Source organism: Aplidium turbinatum, chromosome 8 (assembly GCF_918807975.1).
Source record: "Aplidium turbinatum chromosome 8, kaAplTurb1.1, whole genome shotgun sequence".
In the NCBI taxonomy this organism is placed as follows: Eukaryota; Metazoa; Chordata; class Ascidiacea; order Aplousobranchia; family Polyclinidae; genus Aplidium; species Aplidium turbinatum.
Window position 1 is genome coordinate 24,354,833 of NC_137479.1, and position 21,142 is coordinate 24,375,974.

The 21,142-nt window shown below is 38.1% G+C and overlaps 2 protein-coding genes and 1 pseudogene across 4 annotated transcripts in view; all 3 read right to left on the reverse strand.

Annotated features, from left to right (window-relative positions):
• The window catches only part of LOC145776367 (S phase cyclin A-associated protein in the endoplasmic reticulum-like), a 50,182-nt gene extending 43,564 nt beyond the window's left edge, over window positions 1-6,618 (reverse strand). For all 3 annotated transcript variants that reach the window (XM_082587764.1, XM_082587765.1, XM_082587763.1), the window contains exons 1-5: window positions 6,404-6,618; window positions 6,094-6,208; window positions 1,646-1,765; window positions 767-939; window positions 203-303 (exon numbers count right to left, since the gene is read on the reverse strand). In XM_082587764.1, the coding sequence (XP_082443890.1) occupies window positions 203-303; window positions 767-939; window positions 1,646-1,765; window positions 6,094-6,208; window positions 6,404-6,502 (608 nt within the window). In that variant the 5' untranslated portion in view covers window positions 6,503-6,618. The remainder of the gene's footprint in view (window positions 1-202; window positions 304-766; window positions 940-1,645; window positions 1,766-6,093; window positions 6,209-6,403) is intronic.
• A 4-nt stretch (window positions 6,619-6,622) lies between these two features.
• Window positions 6,623-9,270, reverse strand: LOC145776368 (uncharacterized protein C8orf74 homolog). The gene has a single exon (XM_082587767.1). It carries the CDS (start codon window positions 9,126-9,128, stop codon window positions 8,214-8,216), a length of 915 nt encoding a protein of 304 aa, XP_082443893.1. The 5' UTR covers window positions 9,129-9,270; the 3' UTR covers window positions 6,623-8,213.
• A 2,456-nt stretch (window positions 9,271-11,726) lies between these two features.
• On the reverse strand, window positions 11,727-12,664 carry LOC145776369 (dual adapter for phosphotyrosine and 3-phosphotyrosine and 3-phosphoinositide pseudogene; annotated as a pseudogene).
• Between the last annotated feature and the right edge of the window lie 8,478 nt (window positions 12,665-21,142).

Sequence of the window (21,142 nt, forward strand, 5' to 3'; positions counted from 1 at the left end):
CTCATTTTTTTGTATTGCTGGTGTAAGTAGGCTATGTATATACCCAGGAAATATTTCCATTAATGCTTTTACAAATAAGCTGACCTTAAAGCATAAGGACGTGAAGTCGTGAGTCGTACGCGATAAAAATGCAACAGAGTGACTCCAACAGATTGCCACTATGAAGTGTGTAGCAGAAACAAAGGAAAGAATAGATGCTTACCTGTCACGAAGGTCAGTGTTTTCCAACCTTTCCTGAAGGTTAATCCACTCTATGAGTGCTTGGAAATCGTGTCGGTAATTATCCAGCATCAGCAACACTTCCTGATGGAAAGAAATGGTAATTTTATTACAAAGCATAAAAAATGTTTCCAAATGTGCATGACATTTGGAGTGCCTTGAGGAAATCTACAAAATATGTAAACAACCAGAAGCGCAAATGTTCTTGGCAAACAAGCAAAACGGACCATTAGTTGTGCCAACTGAGCGAGTTAAGTAATTTTCAACACTTATTCATCGGTTCTTTCTGCATGCAAGCGCTACGTAACTGTAAGTAAAACGAAACTGGAGAAAAACCTGTTCGTAGGATGCTTGAGAATGTCTTGAGCATTTTGAAAATTCACAGGCACCCAAGAATTACAACGCCTGCACACTCAGTGCACAGCCATCAAAATCGTCCTTTTAACATTGATTTAATGTTTGCAGACAATAAATCAGTGTGAAAAGGACGGGTTTTGCCGGCCGGAAATGTTCAATTTTCAAATGTAATAAAAAAAAACGCATGAACCTTGCATTCCACAACACTGGCATCCTCTTCGCAGGTGGCATATATTTCGTCAACAGCTCGACGAAGGTTTTCAAAGAGATAAGCCCAGTAGCGGGCACGGATGTTGACTGGCTTTCTACCACCCGAGTTCGATCGATGGACAAGGTTCATGGATTTTTTCTGTGGCCGCTCGCCTGCAAGTAACAGAATGAAACTACATTAGAAATAGATTGAGTTTCGCTTTTAGCAACATGATCGTTGTTTACTTTACAAATGTAGACACAAAACGGCCTGAAACACTACGAAGTTGATATTCCAAAATTTTCCAAAACAAGAAGACAAATAAACTATCGTTTTAATTTTTTTTTTTTCAAAATGAAGCTTTGGAAACAAAAGTAACCTTCAATTTCAACAAAGGTTCCTGTAGCAGAAAGTTGTCAATTTGTTCTGCATTGAAACAGAAAAACTAGTCCAGGATGATTATTCCCATAAAACCAAGTATTGTTACTCACCATGAAGTGAAGCTTGAAAGTTTAACAACTGTACAAAACGTTTTTTGTCTAATTTTTAAATGAAAAAAAAACATTGACATGCGGGGCAAGACTCATCACACCAAATTAGGGTGGAAGGAAAAACTACATGTCATTGGGTGAGTTTCAGATACGCAGTTTATTTTTAAAGCAAAAGCGAAACCAAAACAATAAAAGACTTGCTAACATGAGGCTTGTTTAAACACAGTTTGTGTTTATGAAAGATTGCCTAACTAATTTCGTAGCATCTACATGTTAGCAATGCACCTGTTTGGAATATATATTCAACAATACCGAACACAAACAGTGCGTTAAAATGCTACCAAATTATGTTCTGCCGGTGATAATACTTAAAGCTATATAAGCATACCTAAGTTTTGCTGGCTACTTCCACGAATGTTAGACATGCGGTTGTCCTGCGGGAGAAGGTTTTCACATGACTGAGTTTGATTTCTCTGTGAGTTATTTTGCTTGGATTTGTAGCATTTTCCTGGAAGATATATAAGAGGAAAGTGAAGTCAAACTGCACCAAGATCTTACCAATTCGTGAGTGCAGAAGATTTTCTAATGTATAACAATAAACAAAGCGTAATAGGTAAGGCTAAGATTTGGTATACCGTACTTAGCAAAACAAATGATGTAAAAAATAGAAGCTTCAACTGATAACATGTGCAAGATTAATTAAATGAAAAGAATTACAAAAAAAAAACAGTTCAATGTGAGAGATAGTTTTAGTTAAAAGAATATATTATTGGCCATACGCTCATATCAATGCAATAGTATTTTCGCTACACGACATCTGGGCGAGCCCATCTGGACGACAGTCGAACTGGGCGACGGGGGTCTGCTACTATTCGGCGAGTCCGATTCGGCTAATCCGATTCGGCGAGTTCCCTATTCGGCGAGAGCCTTTTTCGGCGAGTGCCCTATTCGACGAGTTTTTGAAATTTTACTTTTGAAAGGGAATTATCGGATACCGTAGCCTAACTGTTTTCACATCGTTTTAACGTCGCTGAACGTGCAGAAAGGAATAAAAATAAAATGTTTGAACTATTAAATTAAAATTCGTTATGTCAGTTCAGTTGTTTTTATTTCTGACCATCATATCAAAAACAATACACGTCAACATAGCAAAGGTAGAAGCGACAAAACGCGAACGTTAAAACGTGCTTGTGACCGAAATAAGTTATTGAGTTGAAAGAAATTTGGCACGGTCGCAACACCTTCAGAAAAATTTAAGAAATGAAGGAAAAATAAAAAAAAGAAAATGTCACAAAAAAAATCATGTTTAATGTCTATAAGTTAGTACTTTTGAATAGTTAAAATGATTAGCTTGGAACAACAAATGTGTGGCCTACAGCTTGGATTGAAAGGAAATTATCAGGTACCGTAGCCTAGTTATCCACGACCAGTAGAAATTGCCGTTTTTACATCATTTTAACGTTGCCAAACGTTGAAATCGTGTAGAAAACTTTGCTGACTAGGATACGTTGAAACTGGGAAACATTCACAGAAGCCCTTGGATTTGTTCCAAGAACCCATTTAGCCTAACAGTTCATTTGTACATTGATTCAACGTCTGAATACATTATCTTAAAAATGCAACGTATCGAAGGGCTTCTGAGAGTGTTTCTCAGTTTCAGGAACGTATCCTAGTCATCAAAGTTCTCTTATCTACACGATTTCAACGTTTAGCGACGTTAAAAACGATAGGCCACACATTTGGTTAGCCTTTTCATTCTGTTACTACAATGTAAAAATGAACTGTTAGGCTAACTGGGTTCTTGGAACAAATTTTTGCTGGTAGCTACGGTACCCGATAATTTCCTTTCAATCCAAGCTGTAGTCCACACATTTGTTGATCCAAATTAATCATTTTAACTATTCAAAAGTACTAACTTATAGATATAAACATGATTTTTTTTTTGTAACATTTTCTTTTTTTTCTTTTCCCTTCACATCTTAAATTTTTCTGAAGGTGTTGCGACCGTGCCAAATTTCTTTCAACTCAATAACTTACTTCGGTCACAAGTAGGGGTGTTCAATTTCGATTACTTGAATATTCGAAATTCAATTTATTTTCGATTTCCGAATTTCGATTTCGAATATCACAACTATTCACCACACTGCAAAATGTGATTTTATTGAAAGAAACGACGTGAAAATTCGCTAGAAAACGCGAAAAAAAGCGATAAAAAATTGCGAAAAAAGAACACAAAATAACTCATGTCTACAGCTCCAGGTCCATGTTGGTGTTTAAGAACACAAGTGACATGGTCACCCATCAGTCGGGATCTCAGCTTCGTGACGGTCAGGCCAGCTTTTGAAAACGATCGCTCCGCTAAAGCCGAGGTCGCTGGAATCCCAAACACTTCAAGTTCATTTTCACAGCGAGCGATTCACTGCCGCGACATTTCACTGCAGAGGTTTCCACTCGAAAGCGACATCGAGCATGTTTTCAAGCGCATAAAGCTAAACGCACACTCCGTCTACGTAGCAAATTACATTGTTTTTGGGTGTATGCAACATCTGATGACATTGAATCGACACGAAATGGTAGATTTTTGCTATGTCCCAGGCAGCAAAATCAGTCATTTTTACATTGATTCAACGTCTGCAGACATTAAATCAATGTAAAAATGACAGATTTTGTTGTCTGTTGTTGGATTGTAGCATCGCAACTCGTTCTAGTGATTATTTATCGCGAAGCTGTTGCGGTTTGCATTCAAAAAGTGTTTTCCTGCTGCCGATCGCTAGTTCATCTATTGTTTTATGTATCAATACAGCATAAAAAGTTGCCCCCAAGCAGGCCGTAGCCAGGGGGGCCTTTCCCCCCTGAAAAAAATGTCGCCCCCCCCTTTTGGCAAAATCTCAACATTCTCGAGCAACAGCTACAATTATAATGATTTTGCTCATTTAAATTTTTTCGGCCCTCCCCCCTAAAAAAAGTTGACCCCCCCTTGCTCCGCGGTCTGGCTACGGCCCTGCCCCCACGGCTTAGGCGCCTATGGATTCGGTAAAAAATGGATAAAACTGCGACAAAGCTCAGCTTACACTTTCTGCTATTGCACAACTTAGCTATCTTCATTCTTGAGGGAAATTTGGCATTAAAAATGCCAACCTGGCATCCCTGGTGTAGGACTGGCCGTTGGACCCGCGAGAGCGTGTGATAGTCACGTGATCGACGATGCGCATGCGTCGAAGTATTTTTTCGCTTGCAAAATGTGACAAGACAGATTTCGCGCCACTCGAGTTACTTTCAACCGCGTTCAGCAGAAAGGGCGGCTATAATTTCGAATATGTCCGATACGAAAAACGAATTTCGAATATCACCTTAATCGAAATCGAATTGAAAATCGAAATTGAACACCCCTAGTCACAAGCACGTTATAACGTTCGCGTTTTGTCGCTTCCACCTTAAAAACAACTGAACGGACATGACGATTTCAAGCACGTTTTAGCGTTCGCGTTTTGTCGCTTCTACCTTTGCTATGTTGACGTGTATTGTTTTTGATATGATGGTCAGAAATAAAAACAACTGAACTGACATAACGAATTTTAATTTAATAGTTCAATCATTTTATTTTTATTCCTTTCTGCACGTTCAGCGACGTTAAAACGATGTGAAAACAGTTAGGCTACGGTATCCGATAATTCCCTTTCAAAAATAAAATTTTAAAAACTCGTCGAATAGGGCACTCGCCGAAAAAGGCTCTCGCCGAATCGGACTAGCCGAATCGGATTAGCCGAATCGGATTAGCCGAATCGGACTCGCCGAAACGGGCCATTCCGGGGCGACGGTAGCGAACGTTTAGCCGTTCGGAACGGTGGTGACCTACATAATTTATCTAGTTGCTTTGCGGCGTCACAGTTTGTCGTGAAGCTTGAGAAACGCCTCAGAAAAGAGACAAACGAAGACCTAAAAAGTGGTTACGTCAGTTATGAACGCTCATTAACCATTATCGAAAATTGTCAGTCGCAATACCGATGGTGATGCTGGATTCTGTTGAAACATTTTTCGGTATAAGCGACAGGCAGCAGAATCATCCGGCAACCACTGCGAAGTTCTGATTCCGTGTGACTTCAAGCCTTAATATGTAATGACTTTCAGTCACAAGGTGTTCTGTAAACTGCTGATGCGCCTACGCAGCGTCTACTCTAGAGCATTTGGATTAAAAAATATCAGTTGACGTTCAGTAGCAGAAGACACAGCTTGTTGTACTAACCACACGCAAATTAGTAGCTATTACTGTGCAGTAAATGATTTTATTTTAAGTGCCCACGTAAAAATTATGACTTATGCCTACTGAACGTCAACTGATATTTTTTAATCCGAATGCTCTAGAGTAGACGCTGCGTAGGCGCATCAGCAGTTTACAGAACACCTTGTGACTGAAAGTCATTACATATTAAGGCTTGAAGTCACACGGAATCAGAACTTCGCAGTGGTTGCCGGATGATTCTGCTGCCTGTCGCTTATACCGAAAAATAATTCAACAAAATGCACCATCAGTATCGGTATTGCGACTGACAAGTTTCGATAACGGTTAAGGAGCGTTCATAACTGACGTCAACCACTTTTTGAGGTCTTCGTTTGTCTCTTTTTCTGAATCGTTTCTCTTAAGCTTCACGATAAACCGTGACGCCGCAAAGCAACTAGATAAATTATATAGGTCACCACCGTTCCAAACGGCTAAACTTTCGCTACCGTCGCCCACTTTGTCCATCGCCCACATGGTCCGTCGCCCACTTGGTTCGTCGCCCACATGGTCTCTCCCAAGAGGGTTTCGCCCAGATGACGTGTAAAGAGTATTTTCACCTTTGTTTGAACCGTATGTGTCCAGAGGAATGCTCCAAGATACAAGATTTCTGGCAGACCTTCCTTCTTGCTCCATTATCATGCGAACAGTCTCAACTGTGTTTGGATTTGGCCGCTGTTAAAAAAATACAATTCATTGGCCTATTCTTCAAAAATGCAACTATCCCAGACAGAAAATCAACCGTTTTTTTTTACATTGATTCAACGTCTGCAGACGTGGATGTTGAATAAGGCATAATTAGTGTAACTTTTTTCAGCTTTAAAGTTGGTAGCCTAAGACAAAAAAGATACTATGCAAGTATGTACTTACTTTACTAGTCAAAACATTTTTGTTTCGTTTCGTTTTTCCACCATTACTAGAAGCAACAGACACACCACTGCTGCTGCTCTCATCTCTTGATCTGTTCATTGCTGTTCAAACTAAACCGTACAAACTTCAAACTGATATTTACTCATTCGCAAACAATACTAAATTTACAGATCAAAGAAAATGTATCATTGAAATAATGTGTATCTGGACATACGGTACCTAAAATAACATACAAAAACGTGACATGTCATTTGTTGCAAAATACACAGCACAGAAATTGTATCTACTGTATACAGCACCATACATTCACCAGTTGGATTTTGAAAACATAGTGAAACTAAATAATGCGACAACCCAATTTACAAGGGTCAGTAACGTGACCAACGTGGTTGTATTGATGGCAGAGCCATGGTGGCACATTATCACTATACACATAACAATATAAAATTTTGATATTATATAATAGGTTATGGGAACAAAGTGGCTGAGCTGGGCTATAACTGAGGTCCCTACATATGTTGAAAATTGAATGAGGCTGTTCACCAGGCATTAAATTAAATAATAGGAGATGTTCTACTGGTGCAAATTGAGCTAAACTATCACAAGATGTATACAGTGACAATTTGCTTTTATTCCGACGTTTCGTCAATCAGACACGACGATAATTTTGTCTAGAGTTGAATTTTCATTTTGCGTGTTTAGTTGGTTTCAACAACATGGTCCTGTGTTTTGCCATGCTAGACAGGTAGTCACTACCTGGTCTAGCCCCTGAAGAAGTCAGTCGTGTCTGATTGACGAAACGTCGGAATAAAAGCAAATTGTCACTGTATACATCTTGTGATAGTTTAGCTCAATTTGCACCAGTAGAACATCTCCTATTATTCCCTACATATGTGTTATCATAATTCACACACTACTATACATAAAAACTTATAGCAAACACAAAAAGCAGAAAAACTTTAAAGTAAAAGTGCTTCACAGTGAATACTGACATACAATTCGAAACAGAAAAATACTTTCCACATCTTTGCAAGGCATACAAAAATACATATATAATTCAGAAATAGAAAAAGCCACAAAGTGTTTACGTAAAATCTTTAAAAGATGAGCCGTTTCACTGAAATGAAACAATAAGATGTTTGAACATTCACCAAAAGAATTCAATCATTCACTAAATACAAATGCAAAAAGATGATGAAACTGGCTGAAAATAGAAAAATTATAGAGACTTTTCACTGAGGTTATTTTACGATCAGCTGTTGTGAAATATTGTGATTAAGACAATCAACAATCTTTCTCAAAACGTAGCTTGAAACCTTGTTTCGCCAAAGTGCATCGAAGTTAAAATTAAGTAGAATCAAATTTATGTGGTGTATTGTACAGAACACAAGCTTTTGTTAAAAGCGTATGTTTCTTTATGAATGAAAATAAAATTGTTGAATACTTTGCAATAGCCTACACCAAAAAGATATTCAGTTTCTGAAGAATGGTATTATAACTGTGTGTCACCTTTTGCCAAGATGCACATTCAGTAACAGCATGTTCTGATCGAATCATAATCCAGCGTAAGACAATTTGCAACTAATTTCTCTAAAACAATACTTTAAATTTCTTTTTTGACCATATACCTGGATTTTCAAGATAATATTGATGCGTTGTTTTTTGGTGCGCTGGCGGACCTCTTATTGAAGCTAGCAATTTAACTTTTATCTGTGGAAAAATAATGACGAAGAATAGAAGAAACAATGAGAGTTTGGTATATATTTGAAAATGAAATACAAAATTAAATTTGACAGCAAGAGAAAAAAATCTAATGTGACTTTTTTGCAGATCTCTTATGTGAGCTGGCAGCAGATCGTGCAGAGGTTCTTCGAGAGTGTTTTTCTTTCATTAAAACTTCAGATGGAAGGACAGCATGGTGTTGCTCCACGCCAGGAGGAACCGGGATGGCTTTGATAGCAAGTGCAATATCAGTTGCATTTTTCATTTTTTTGAGCTCTACATTAGTGTCTTCGACCAACACATCAAGTTTTTCTGTAACTATGGAAGACACAAATGACTCTGCTTGACTGAGATTAATTTTGCTATCCATTTCTTTTTCTTTAATCTTTTCATCAATAAAAGCTTCAATTTGCTTACTTTTTTCTGCGACTTTCTCTTCTTTTGCTTGAATGTCTAGCATGAGATTGTACTCATCACCTTTTATGTTTTTCATGCGATGTTCATATTCCCAAAGCTGGAGTGGCTGTGCCTCTTTCAGTTCCCCATTGCTTTCTGGGACTTCAACAGATAAGCTAAGAGCTACACTTTGATCTTCACGCTCTTGATTAAACACAAACTGATAAAGTTTATACTGAGACAACACAAAAGACATCATGTATTGAACAAGTTTCTTGGTGGAATCAAGCCGTAGCCTGTCTGTCTCTACATATAAGGTCGCTAGATTGTGCAATGCATGAACCGCTTCAGAAAAGCTCTCTTCAACCAGATGCTTGAAAAACGTATGAGCAAACATCAAACTGGATGCTACTTCCTTCCAAGGCATGCCACGGTTGGTGGAGAATTGCAAAACATCATAATGATAATCCACAAATGACCCTTGTCTCAGGTCATCTTCCAGATCAACATCACTTAGGTGCAAATGACGAGCTAACGCTCTTTGGCCATCAGCTTTAGGCAGTCTTGCAATATGCTTTGCTTCGGTGGCAGTGACACCACTAAACATGGTTTCTATTTATAAAACCTAACATACACAGAGTTAAACATAAACATGAGTTAGTTCAGCTGACTCTAAAAGTTCAATTAAGCAGTGACTGGAATATCTAAGTAAATATTTGCATCATTTAAGTTGCAATACGCTTAAAAAAAACTGGTAAAACAAATTTATGCTTTTAAAATTGATGTTCAAATTGTTTATCAGGTTATCAATGCATTACTGTAGTGTACATGGCACAGTACAAATAGCTATCATCACAGCTTGCATACCAGCAATATCTCGGAACATGGGATTGAAGAAAGTATGTCATATGCATTTAGTATTTATAGGTAAGTATTCAGAAATATTTTTATCCACCTAATACCTGAAAGAAAAGAAAATTAAATCACTTGTTTATTTAATGAAGAAGTATATCACCCAATACGAAGTCTTAAACTTAGTTACAATTAGTACACTAAGCTTAACCTATAACCACAACAGTGACAACAAGAAAACATAGGCAATGTTGACAAAACATCTTTTTATAATAGCGAAACGAGTTGGATTGGAACTATACAGTGCAGATTTAATGGATAAGAAACTCAATAATGTAGTGGGACATTGCTAAATATCGAAAGATTGCAATTGTATCATACTTATAGTCTTATATATGTTTTAAGTCAATGCTAAAAGAAGAATCAAAACACTTTCTGCATCAAGGTTTTATATATACATGTTAGTAAAGTGTGTGTGGTTATGTATAAACTAAACCTTATGGATAATTGCACATACAGAGTCAAAGGTGTACAATTGAAATTCAAGTTGTCTAAAATTAATGAAGTGCATTTCGTATGATACAATAACCGTTGGATAAAACATTGAGAAAAATCAAACAACATACAAACAGCGTCATTTTACACCATAAGGTAAATACTAAGAAAGTGCCAACAATGGGAATACAAACTGGTAATTGATTTAATTCATTATTTGTTACCAGGCTTAAGTAAACTTGATGCTTTGAGAACAACAGGAAGAGCCATAATCAAACAATAATAAAAGCCATATGTTGAAAGTACAAATGGAAAAAAGGCAATGTGTGAAGCAAAATATTACCTTTCACTACATATTGTAGCTCATGCTTCATATAACCTTGTAATTGCTTGACACAATATACATGAAATAGTCCATGTAATTAAAAAGTACTTCAGGTGCATTAATATACCTATGATTAGCTGCTGCCAGGCCATTGCAAACTTTGAAACAACTGCCAAAAATAGTAAATCACCAAGGAAAAAGTAATTGAATGCAAAAACAGCTTTAAAACTTGTTATTTGTTGAAATAAAGATGTAAACATAACACATGGGAGTAGCTGCATGATAATTTGCATAGTCCTTCACTTCTTCTTCTTGCTTATGAAGCAAAAATTCAGGCAACATCTCCCAATTGTTGTAACCAGAGTAATGTCTTCATATCAGGGTCTATGAGATCCACATGTTCACGTCCTTCACTCCTTTTTGATGATGTGTTACATATGATCCTGTCCTATATTGTCCTTCAGCAAAACAAACACAAAATCGCAACAACTATTACAATTAATATGTCAAGCTACAAACAACAAGTAAGCCAACATACATGGAAATTATTGTTTTTGTTGATGACTGAAGATAGATGATATACACAATTTATATAACTGGCAAGTGCATCAAAAACAATTTTTCATCTACGCTTATATACTCAGTAGTTGAATATTTAAATTATGCAGACAGAAAAGCAAGAAAGTCAATATTCCAGCAAAGACACAGAAAAAGTAATATATTTGTAACACATATACTATACTTAAAGAATAAATCACGTGAAACAGTAATAATATTGCACATGAACTATAAGATATACATTAATACAGTAACAATAAAACCTTGTTTGCATAAAATCTAATGTTTAAGCAACTACTATTTAACTGCAACGATAATCTGCATATAAACTTCTCAAACAGAGTAATGCAATTGATTGAGTTTCGCTTTTAGCAGCATGATTGTTGCTTACTTCACAGCGTAGATTCTAACGATCTGTTTTAGCTTGATGCTGCGAGTTTGTTGTGGCAATATCGAATTGCACTAGCTTTCGGAACACAGTTCCCTAGTCATGTGCTATGACGATTCGTCATAAGCACATTCGTCATAGCACATGACTAGGGAACTGTGTTCCGAAAGCTAGTGCAATTCGATATTGCCACAACGAACTCGCAGCATCAGGCTAAAACAGATTGTTAGAATCTACACAGTGAAGCAAACAGAGTAACCTTGACGCTAAGGTTACTCTGTTATATTTCTCTACGGTTCAACAAAGCAAACTCTCTATCAAAGCTGTTAATGATGAATTTTGCAAGTCATAACCTTTTTATCAAAATGGAATAAGTTATAATATGCTGCAACTTAAAAATGTTTAGTAATTTAATCAATAATACAATAGAACTAGCAACTGCACTACCAAAACTGTTTTAGGCATTTAAAGGAAACTATTTAGTTAAACAACAATCAACATTTTACAATTCTTTATAGACACATCTTTGCCAAATGAAATAAAAAGAGAGCAAGAAGGTCATGTTCTTTTGCAAAAACAAAAATCTATACACTACTATAGAAGTTAGCCTAAAAATAAGATTCTGTTGCTGACATAATGTGAGTTATGAAGATTCAGGGACAACATGTAATTGCACTGAAAATTAGCGACGATAGACAGAGCCTGTACTTTTTTCAAGTTGTGTTATTTTCCATTTTATCATCTCCATCCATTCTTTTTGCTCTTCTTCAGTGGATGCATAAAAATACCATGTTCTATTAGGATATTTCAAAGAAAAACAAAACTTTTTCCCAGTACTATTATCTTTTGAACACCCTTGACAATCTTCAAGACATAGGGTTTTTATCGGTTTCTCTTTTGTTCGATCAGAGAAATAACTTAATTCGTTTTTGTTTAAAACAAACCATCGAGTTTTCCAGTTTTTTCTTATGTCCCCCTGTTTTGTCAAAAAACCTTCTTTAGAAGCAAGTGAAGTTGCATGCGTCTGACATTCAAGATCTTGTTCGGTTGCTCCAGTACGTGCTGTTGACTGTAAAACTACTCTTTCATAATTACTAGGTTCTTCAACCATTTTAGGATAAGGGTGCTTTAGCAGAACAAGCGTTCCAGAATTTCCAGCTAGCAAAGGTTGATTTGCAAAATGTGTTATTAACATATCAATGTTGTTAAATTCCGTTATTCCAAATTTAAACACGGTTCTTTCCTTGATAATTTTGAAATGTTTGACTGAATCTTTACCTCTGACTGAGATACATAACATGTTTTTGTCAGACCCATCACGTAAAAGGTAGCTACCTTCCATTCCATTTGCCATTAGCAAAGCTTCAGCAATGTGTCGTGAAATGTTGCCATGATACCAACTCAGTTCACTAATTTCTGACATGGATTTTGCAGCGTTGACACTTTTGAGTCAAAAAATGATAACAATGATTCTTTATGCAGAGACACAAAACTCGGGATACCGTGTCTGCTACACCAACTGACCACAAACTAGTATGTAATTACAAATCCGGCCAATCGGTCGCTAACCAACAACATCTATCTTTGAAAAGGACGTTGATCAGAGTTGCCAGATTTTTATCGTTTTATATCAAAGACAGGCAAGACACAACTTACATATTTACAAATAGTTCAACATTCAAACGTTTTCGGCTTAACTTAAGCCCTCATCAGGAATCTGCAAATATTTATAAACTACAATAAATTTCACTTCTTGACAGTAACTACCGTAACTAACTAACTAACTAAACAACTAACTAAAAGCATCGAGAAACACGCAACGATTAAAAGCAATAGAGCGGAAAACATACAGACAGACGAAAAACAAATTACAGAAAAGGCAACTGCATGACTAAGTTACAAATGAATTTGCACCACGTTTCGTCTCATCTAGTCTCATCGCATGTAACAACACCATTTTTAACGGATGGGATGGACGGTTATCGACATGATATCCGGTTGCACAGAAAGGCAATTTTGATAACACTTGTTCTAAACGCTTGTCCTAAAAAATTGTAGGCACTTGAACGAATTTGATAATGCCAAACCAATCAATTAAGTTAATTTCAGTTTACCGAAGATTCGCTACAAATTCATAAAAGCTTCAAACAGACCAAACAGCCACTTTCAATCAAGTTTACAATCTATAGTCTAATTTGTATAAGCTGTAGGCTATGATTGGTTACAGTTGGTTGATTTTGAATCTTTATCCTCGGACTGAAGAGGTAGCCACTTAAATAATAATATGTCTGTAGTGAAACCATCTACAATTCCTCTATTAAAGAAGTTTATTACGCTAAAATGCAGCTAGGTTGTTATAAAGACAGAAACTGCAAACTGAAATCAGACTGAAAATAAACACCAGTAAAAACGACAAAGGAACTTAAGGCAACGTAACAAAGCAATCAGCAACAACGTAAATTACAATGCAACTTAAAGCAATAACATGTCATTCACCACTTCCATAGATTACACTGGTCTACACGATTTTTGCTTTATAAACTTTGAAAGCTGATTTAGAGTAATTTTGGGGTGCTAAATCCAAATCTGACCTCAGATTTATGCTATCACGTCAGGTTTGCAGGTTTGTGAAATATGATAACAGCATATGGTTACTTTTGTCAAAAGTAGAAGATTTGACGTTGCGTTTATTGCACATACACATTGTGCAAGATCCAGAAATCCAGGCCATGTGGTGCATAAGCAGCTGAAATACACCTACCAATTATAATTTTGATACCAATTTGTTTTCTAAGCAACATTATTAACCATGCAATAGTAACAAGCTAAAATATCAATCTCCTTAAAGTGCCCCTGACAGGTTGGATCCAAGTATAGTAACTTTTTAAAGCATTTCCTAGCGCAGAATTACACTTAGCGAACTTTTTAATCTTAACCTCGTAGCTCGACTGGTTAGGGCGTAATTCAATCAAACGACTGCTCCGCAGCGCCACCACAGGCGAAACTCCATATTTCACTGCTCTGGGACGACTTTGGTGGTATTACGTCATCCTAAGTGGACGTCGTTAGCAACGGATGAAACAAACGCTTCCTAGATGTAATTGGTGGATCACAGTTTGGTCAGAGTTGGTATAAGCGGTTGCTTTTTTCGAAGATTTATTGTTTTTTGCAGTTTAATAAAACTGTACTGGATGCGTTCCTACAAAACCTAAAATATACTTTAAGTGAAAAATGAAGAAATCGTACGAATCATCATTCATATTTAATTCATCATCACTATTCAAAAATAAATAAAAGTTCACTCTCTCTCTCATAATGTGCCTTCAGTTGGCCATTGAAATCCTGTGTAACGGCCATCTGGATCTGGAAAATTGTTTCGGATTCGCCAAACAATGCATGACGGCATCACAATCCGATTGTTGCTTCCGAGAGCATCACCTTGTAGCCTAGTATACACTCCAACACATGCCTGTAGGCATTTTTACTTTAGTGGTTGTTCCAGACAATTGTTCACCTAATCAAACGTCATATAAAAACCGTTCAGGTCTACTGAACCTTAGCGTATTACGTCATGGAATTTTTCCTAAAAATGAGCCAAAATTGCACCATCGTTCGTAAGACTTGTATAAAACCTGTTTAAACATGAAACATGGCATCACCACCTTTGAACACCTGTTTGAATTGCGTGACAATGTCTTTCACTATTACGTCACAGTATTGCGTACGTGAGTTTGAGATATTGATATCTATTCTGGTCATTCGTGAAATGGTTGCTTGAGAGTTAGTCGCACATTTAACTGTTTTGCTTAGTGCTTGTCAGCTGGACGAAAATTTCCGTCTTTTATCCAAGTAATCTGTTCTGTAGTGACAAGTTTTAGTGGTATACGGCGTTGCATCCCATTTTCGACAGCCAGGTGGCTAATTTTACAGAAATACAATTTTGAATAGACGTTTCAAAGGATTGTTTCTTTTTCGGTCATTACATGCAGACGAACGGATTCGGGAATCTTATGTTACAATTTTCCCACGAAGAGATTATGGTTTACCGCTGTGACCATAAAAAATAAAAGACGTGACTTGTTAGCTGGTAGGCCAAGAAGCACTAGAAGCACATAAAGAATAAAAGACGTGACTTGTTAGCTGGTAGGCCAAGAAGCACCAGAAGCACAAAAAGAATAAAGACGTTACTCTGTCTAGTGTTTGGTACAGAAGCAAAGAAATAATAAAAGAAGATCTTGTTGGTTGGTAGTCTACAGAAGCAAAAGAAAATTAAAGACTTTTCTTCTCAGTTGGTACTGAAGAACTTCAAGTTAAAAATTAAAGGCGTTTCTTTGTTGGTTCCGAAGAAAAAACAACATTGACATTCATTTGAAGAAAAAAGATTAAAGACAATCGATCTGTGCTTGAAGATTCAAGTCGAAGAATCCAAGCAAGTTTTGTGGAACTTTAGGACTTCATATACCCGTACAACTACGGTATTGTGCATTTAAATTCTTTTTATATTTTTACGGTCTTTGCAGTTAAGTTTTTATAACTTAATTTTGTGTGTTTGTGTAACTTAATTTTTTAATTGTTAAATTTAGCCCCAACAATTAATATGTCTACACTAGGTGGCGACAGGGACTCGACCGCCGTAGACTCGACTGAGTTTAAGCCTGATGATGTTCTTTGCGGTCGGGCAGGCCATTCTGGGGAGGGACCCAGTAACGATGAGGCTAAGTCAGTTCGAGAGGCCCGGCATCTTAGAAGGGATATTTTAACTCAAATTGGGGAACTTTCTGTAGCCCTAGGTTCTTTGAGTGATAAGCAGGAACTGTTAATTTTTAGATCTAAGTTCTCTACTTTGGAAGAGGATTTACGGCATTTCCATGCTCTTTTGATTAAAATTTTTAACTCTGCAATCTTGACAGAACTTCGTGATAGGGTAGATCCGGAATTTAACTCATTAAAAAATAACTTTGAACAAAAAGTAAGTGAGTTCTCAGATATGTTGGATGCTGACATACATCCTGAGGATAGCGCCTCAAATGTAAGCACTAGGAGTTCGTCTCGGATAGTTGCACAAATTAATCTACAGCTAAGACGAGAGGAGCTCCAGATACAAGCCGCGAGAGCCGAAGCTAGAGCTGCTGAGTTCGCACTCAAAGACGCTCTGTTAAGGGCTGAACAACGTAAAGAGGTAGTTTTAGCTGAATATCGTTCAGAGTTGGGCTCCGGCGTAGTTCTAAGAAGGGCTCTTCTAGCTATTCCAGAAGTGAACATCAATCTCAGTTTAATTTACATAACCTTTTCCAGGCGCCTGTTCAGTCCGTGAGTGGACCTGGGCAATCCACACGTTTTCAAACTGTTTCAGGAGGTCTCGGGGCCGCAGCTCATGATCTTCCGAAGGATCTAAAGCCAAGGCCTGCGAATTACAACAGAACTCCTCCTCCAGAGCGTACAGGTCACGGGGCCGCCATTAGCAGTAATGCTTTGCCCTCTTCACAGTTTTCTGCGCCGCTAGGTTTTAATCGCCCAGCTACACGTAATTTGGGTGGTTGTGAGAGGCGTGTCGCGTCTACTGATTTTAACGTTTGTGAGGATCTTGATCGTGCTGTGCACGTGACTGAGCCCCCTCAGCCCCTTAAGGGATATAGCTTGTCTTCTCCCGCTAAATCGAGTTCTCAACAGCAGGATTGCTTTTTTGAATACCAAAATAGTAGGACGTTTTTCGATAAGGCGGCCTTGATTGGTTACGATGGTAATAATATGCCATTTATCTTCTTTAAAAATCGTGTTACGGCCTTAATGGCAGCTTCGCCCTTTAAAGGAATTCGTTTGACTTTGTTACAAGCAGCTTGTGTTAGAACAGCTGCTCAAACGATTGCTAATTTGGTTTCCGACACTCCTGGCTTGTCAGAGGAAGACAGGATAGAAATGTCGTTAGATCGCTTGTCTCAACGTTTTAGAGTTCGTGGAGGTCTTTTCGCCGAACCGGAAATTAGAAAGTATCGCTATGGTAGCAAATTGACTTCGATCTTTTCCAGTGATTTGAAAGAGTTTAAAGATGAATTGTCGCAGTGTCTGCTTTACGCGCAAGCTTATGGTCAGCGTGACAAATTGGAAGGACGTTTTGTTTTGGATTTAGCTAAGCGACTCCCGTTTGACGCTAAGCAGCGTTATCTTGACTTTTTAGGTGATCAGTATGGTGGCACTAATGAGCCTACTTTTCAGAGTTTGTTCGATTTTGTTGTACGAGAGGAAACGCGTAAGTCGACTGATTTTAGCATTTTGCTAATGGGCGATTCTGGTGAGTCGCAGCATTTTAAAAAGTTTGGCAAAGGAAAATTGCCTTCATGTCCGGTTAGGCAGACGTCGGTAAAACCCCATCATAATGTGATTTTAGGGAGTTCGCAGCATTCGACTGCTGTTGGCGCACCGCGCGGTGGTGTGGCCAGACGTAGTGACATACCGGCATGTTTTTATTGTTTGTCACGTGGTCAAGTGGAATATCATTTTTTGTCTAATTGTAAAGAATTTTTGCGCTTGACACCTAAAGATCGGAGAGATGTTATTGTGAAAGCTGGCAAATGCTTGAATTGTTTGCGCCAGCATATGGTTAGGGATTGCGTTCATGCAAATAATTGTCGTAAGTGTGGGCCTAACAACGATAGGAAACACTATTTTCTTCTGCATGATTGTTATGTGACGTCACGTGATTCTCTGGATTCGATCGGCAAAGGTGATGCTGGTGCCAGAGTTCCTGTGCGTAATGTTAAGATTGGAAATGTTAAAGCAGCTTTTAACCGCGTTACTGCTGCTCGTGTTTTGAATCCAATGACTGGCAAATCGAAGTTGGTGTATTGTCAGCATGATCCTGGTTCGCAGTTGACGTTTGTTTCGAGTGATTTGGTGTGCAAACTTGGCCTTAAACCGTATGATAAAGCGTCGTTTAAAATGGATACTCTGGCTGGTCAGAAACCTACTTGTGCTAACCTTGTTAAACTCAACATCCAGTCGTTAGAGACTGATGAACTGTTTTGTGATATAACTTCGGTGGTTAACCCAACTTGGGCTGACGATGTTAAAACTTTACCGCACAAGCAGGATTTAAGTGGTTTCCGTCATTTTTATGACGTGAATATGTTTCATTTGAATGATTGTAGTACTGTAGATGTACTGATTGGCAACGACAACGCTTATTTGATGTGGGCCAAAGAAGAACGTGTTGGTGAAAGTCGTAGTGAACCGCATGCTTTGCTCACTCCTCTCGGTTGGTTGGCTTGTGGTGGTAAGTCACTCTTAGATGAAAGCGTTGCAAATGTGTGCAGAGTGCAGACGTCTTCAGAGTCGGATGTCATCTCTGGCTTTCAGCGTAAAATTGAGTCTCGTGATATGGAAATAGCAAACCTGAATAAAGTCATTCAGGATTTGACGTTTCAAAATGAAACCTGTGAATTGTCTCGCAATGACATTTTAGCTAGAGAAGTTGTCGAACCGAATATAGAGTTGAAAGATGGTCGATTTGAGATACCTGTTCCGTTGAAGGAAGATATTGATCTACCTTACAATTTTGTGTTGGCGTCAGATAGAGCTGCTGCTTTAAGGAAGAAGGCTTTAAAATAACCTGAACTTTGTGATTTCCTTACTGACACCATGAAGGATCTTAAATCTAATGGCTATATTGAGCGTGCTGGTGAAGCAGAAAATGTAAAGGGATTTGAATGGTATTTACCATACTTTGTGACGTCACAATTAAAAAAGCGTATTGTTTACGATGGCAAGTCTGAATTTCGAGGAACTTGTGTTAATGATGTGATGTTTTCGTGTCCTGATTTGTTAAACCCTCTGGCAGATCTCTTGGCTAGATTTCGGCTGAGTAGATTTGGTTTCGTGGCCGATATGACCAAGTACTTTTTTCACATTTTGGACTCTTCAATTCGTAAGCCCAATTTTATTGAACTGCTTACGTACACAGGCAGTGCCGTTCGGATCGTGAACGAACGCCCTTTGGTACCTTTGAGTGACGACCCTAGGGATTTTACTGTCATCACCCCTGCCTCACTTTTGACCCCATACTTAGACCTATACTGTGCTGTCGGGAAACCACATGATCGTGACCAATTAAGAAGGGATTATCGGTTCAATTTGTCACTTTCTCAGCAGTTTTAGAGTAAATGGATCGATTTTTACTTGTCAGGTCTTCAGGGCTGGAAAAAATGGCTAAAAATGGCCGAGAATTTGGAGCCTGGTCAACTTGTAGTGGTGGGTTCTCTCCAAGACATTGGTAAACGTGGGAAGTATCAACTTGGGAGGGTGCATGAGGTAGTTCCACAAATTAGGAAAGGGAAGCCTGTGGTTCGTAGAGCTAAAGTTGCCGTCTGCAACTATGATGAGAGTACAGGGAAAGTGAAAGTAGACTACGTGTTGAGGGATATTTCGTGCCTCACCCCCGTAAAGAACACCTAAGTGTTAGGGTTTGAGCCTGGTTTTGTCTGCGGTGGCCGATACTTGTCTGAGCCCAGAACAGTCGGTTATTATCGCAACCATTGTACATAGCGTCATTTTAGCGTGTACCTATGGTACCAATTTCATGTATCGTCGTGTATTATTCGTATTGCTGTTCATTCTTTGCATGCCCTTTGTATTTGCGTATTAACTTAAACGTGAGTGACTCAAACAATTTGTGTATCATGTGTTTTTATTCATTGGCTCACAATTGTCGTCAATTCTTTTTTAGTTATGCCATGTCAGACTGTCATAACTAGGGGCCGCTATGTTCCAGACAATTGTTCACCTAATCAAACGTCATATAAAAACCGTTCAGGTCTACTGAACCTTAGCGTATTACGTCATGGAATTTTTCCTAAAAATGAGCCAAAATTGCACCATCGTTCGTAAGACTTGTATAAAACCTGTTTAAACATGAAACATGGCATCACCACCTTTGAACACCTGTTTGAATTGCGTGACAATGTCTTTCACTATTACGTCACAGTATTGCGTACGTGAGTTTGAGATATTGATATCTATTCTGGTCATTCGTGAAATGGTTGCTTGAGAGTTAGTCGCACATTTAACTGTTTTGCTTAGTGCTTGTCAGCTGGACGAAAATTTCCGTCTTTTATCCAAGTAATCTGTTCTGTAGTGACAAGTTTTAGTGGTATACGGCGTTGCATCCCATTTTCGACAGCCAGGTGGCTAATTTTACAGAAATGCAATTTTGAATAGACGTTTCAAAGGAGTGTTTCTTTTTCGGTCATTACATGCAGACGAACGGATTCGGGAATCTTATGTTACAATTTTCCCACGAAGAGATTATGGTTTACCGCTGTGACCAGTGGTATTAACAAAATCATCTTCAGTGAAGTGAACATATACGACTAGTTTTGTACGGCCCATCCCACTTTCGAACACTTGAAGAAAACTTTGATCATTTTCTTCTCAGTACCTTGTTTTGTGGAAAAGTGGGAAAAGAAAGCACACGGTCTTTGTCACTGACAATGTCACACAAACAGCAATTTGTAGGCATTGCCTCAACCATAAATCAAAGGTGCTGTTTGTGAAATACTATTGTTACACTGCAAATGGCTATAGCCAGATTAGGACAAATAAAAAAGTATGAAAATTGTAGCCCTATGAAACTGCAATTTCAATTGAATTGAGATGCTGTTTGATAAAAGTAAACTCAACCTATTTGATCGAAACCTGATAGTAGGAATAATAAGTTCACTTTTTCATTTCGGTAATTCTTAATTTGCGCATGCTTTAGATCAACAGAGCCCCACACATTCACGTTTTGCAGTAGCCGTACCATACTTTACCAAGTCATCACGGAGAAAGAATGTATCCTTCCCGCTTACTGTGACGTCACAGCGGTGTAGCCGTTTTTATTTTCGCAATTGAATGAGTGCCAGATTCGCCGATGTCAACGAAAGTTTGCAAGCGTGTAACTTAGTAGCCTGTTGATATTTTTTACGATTTGCTGGTCAGAAAAGTTTGTTAGTGTCATCTTTTTGGTATC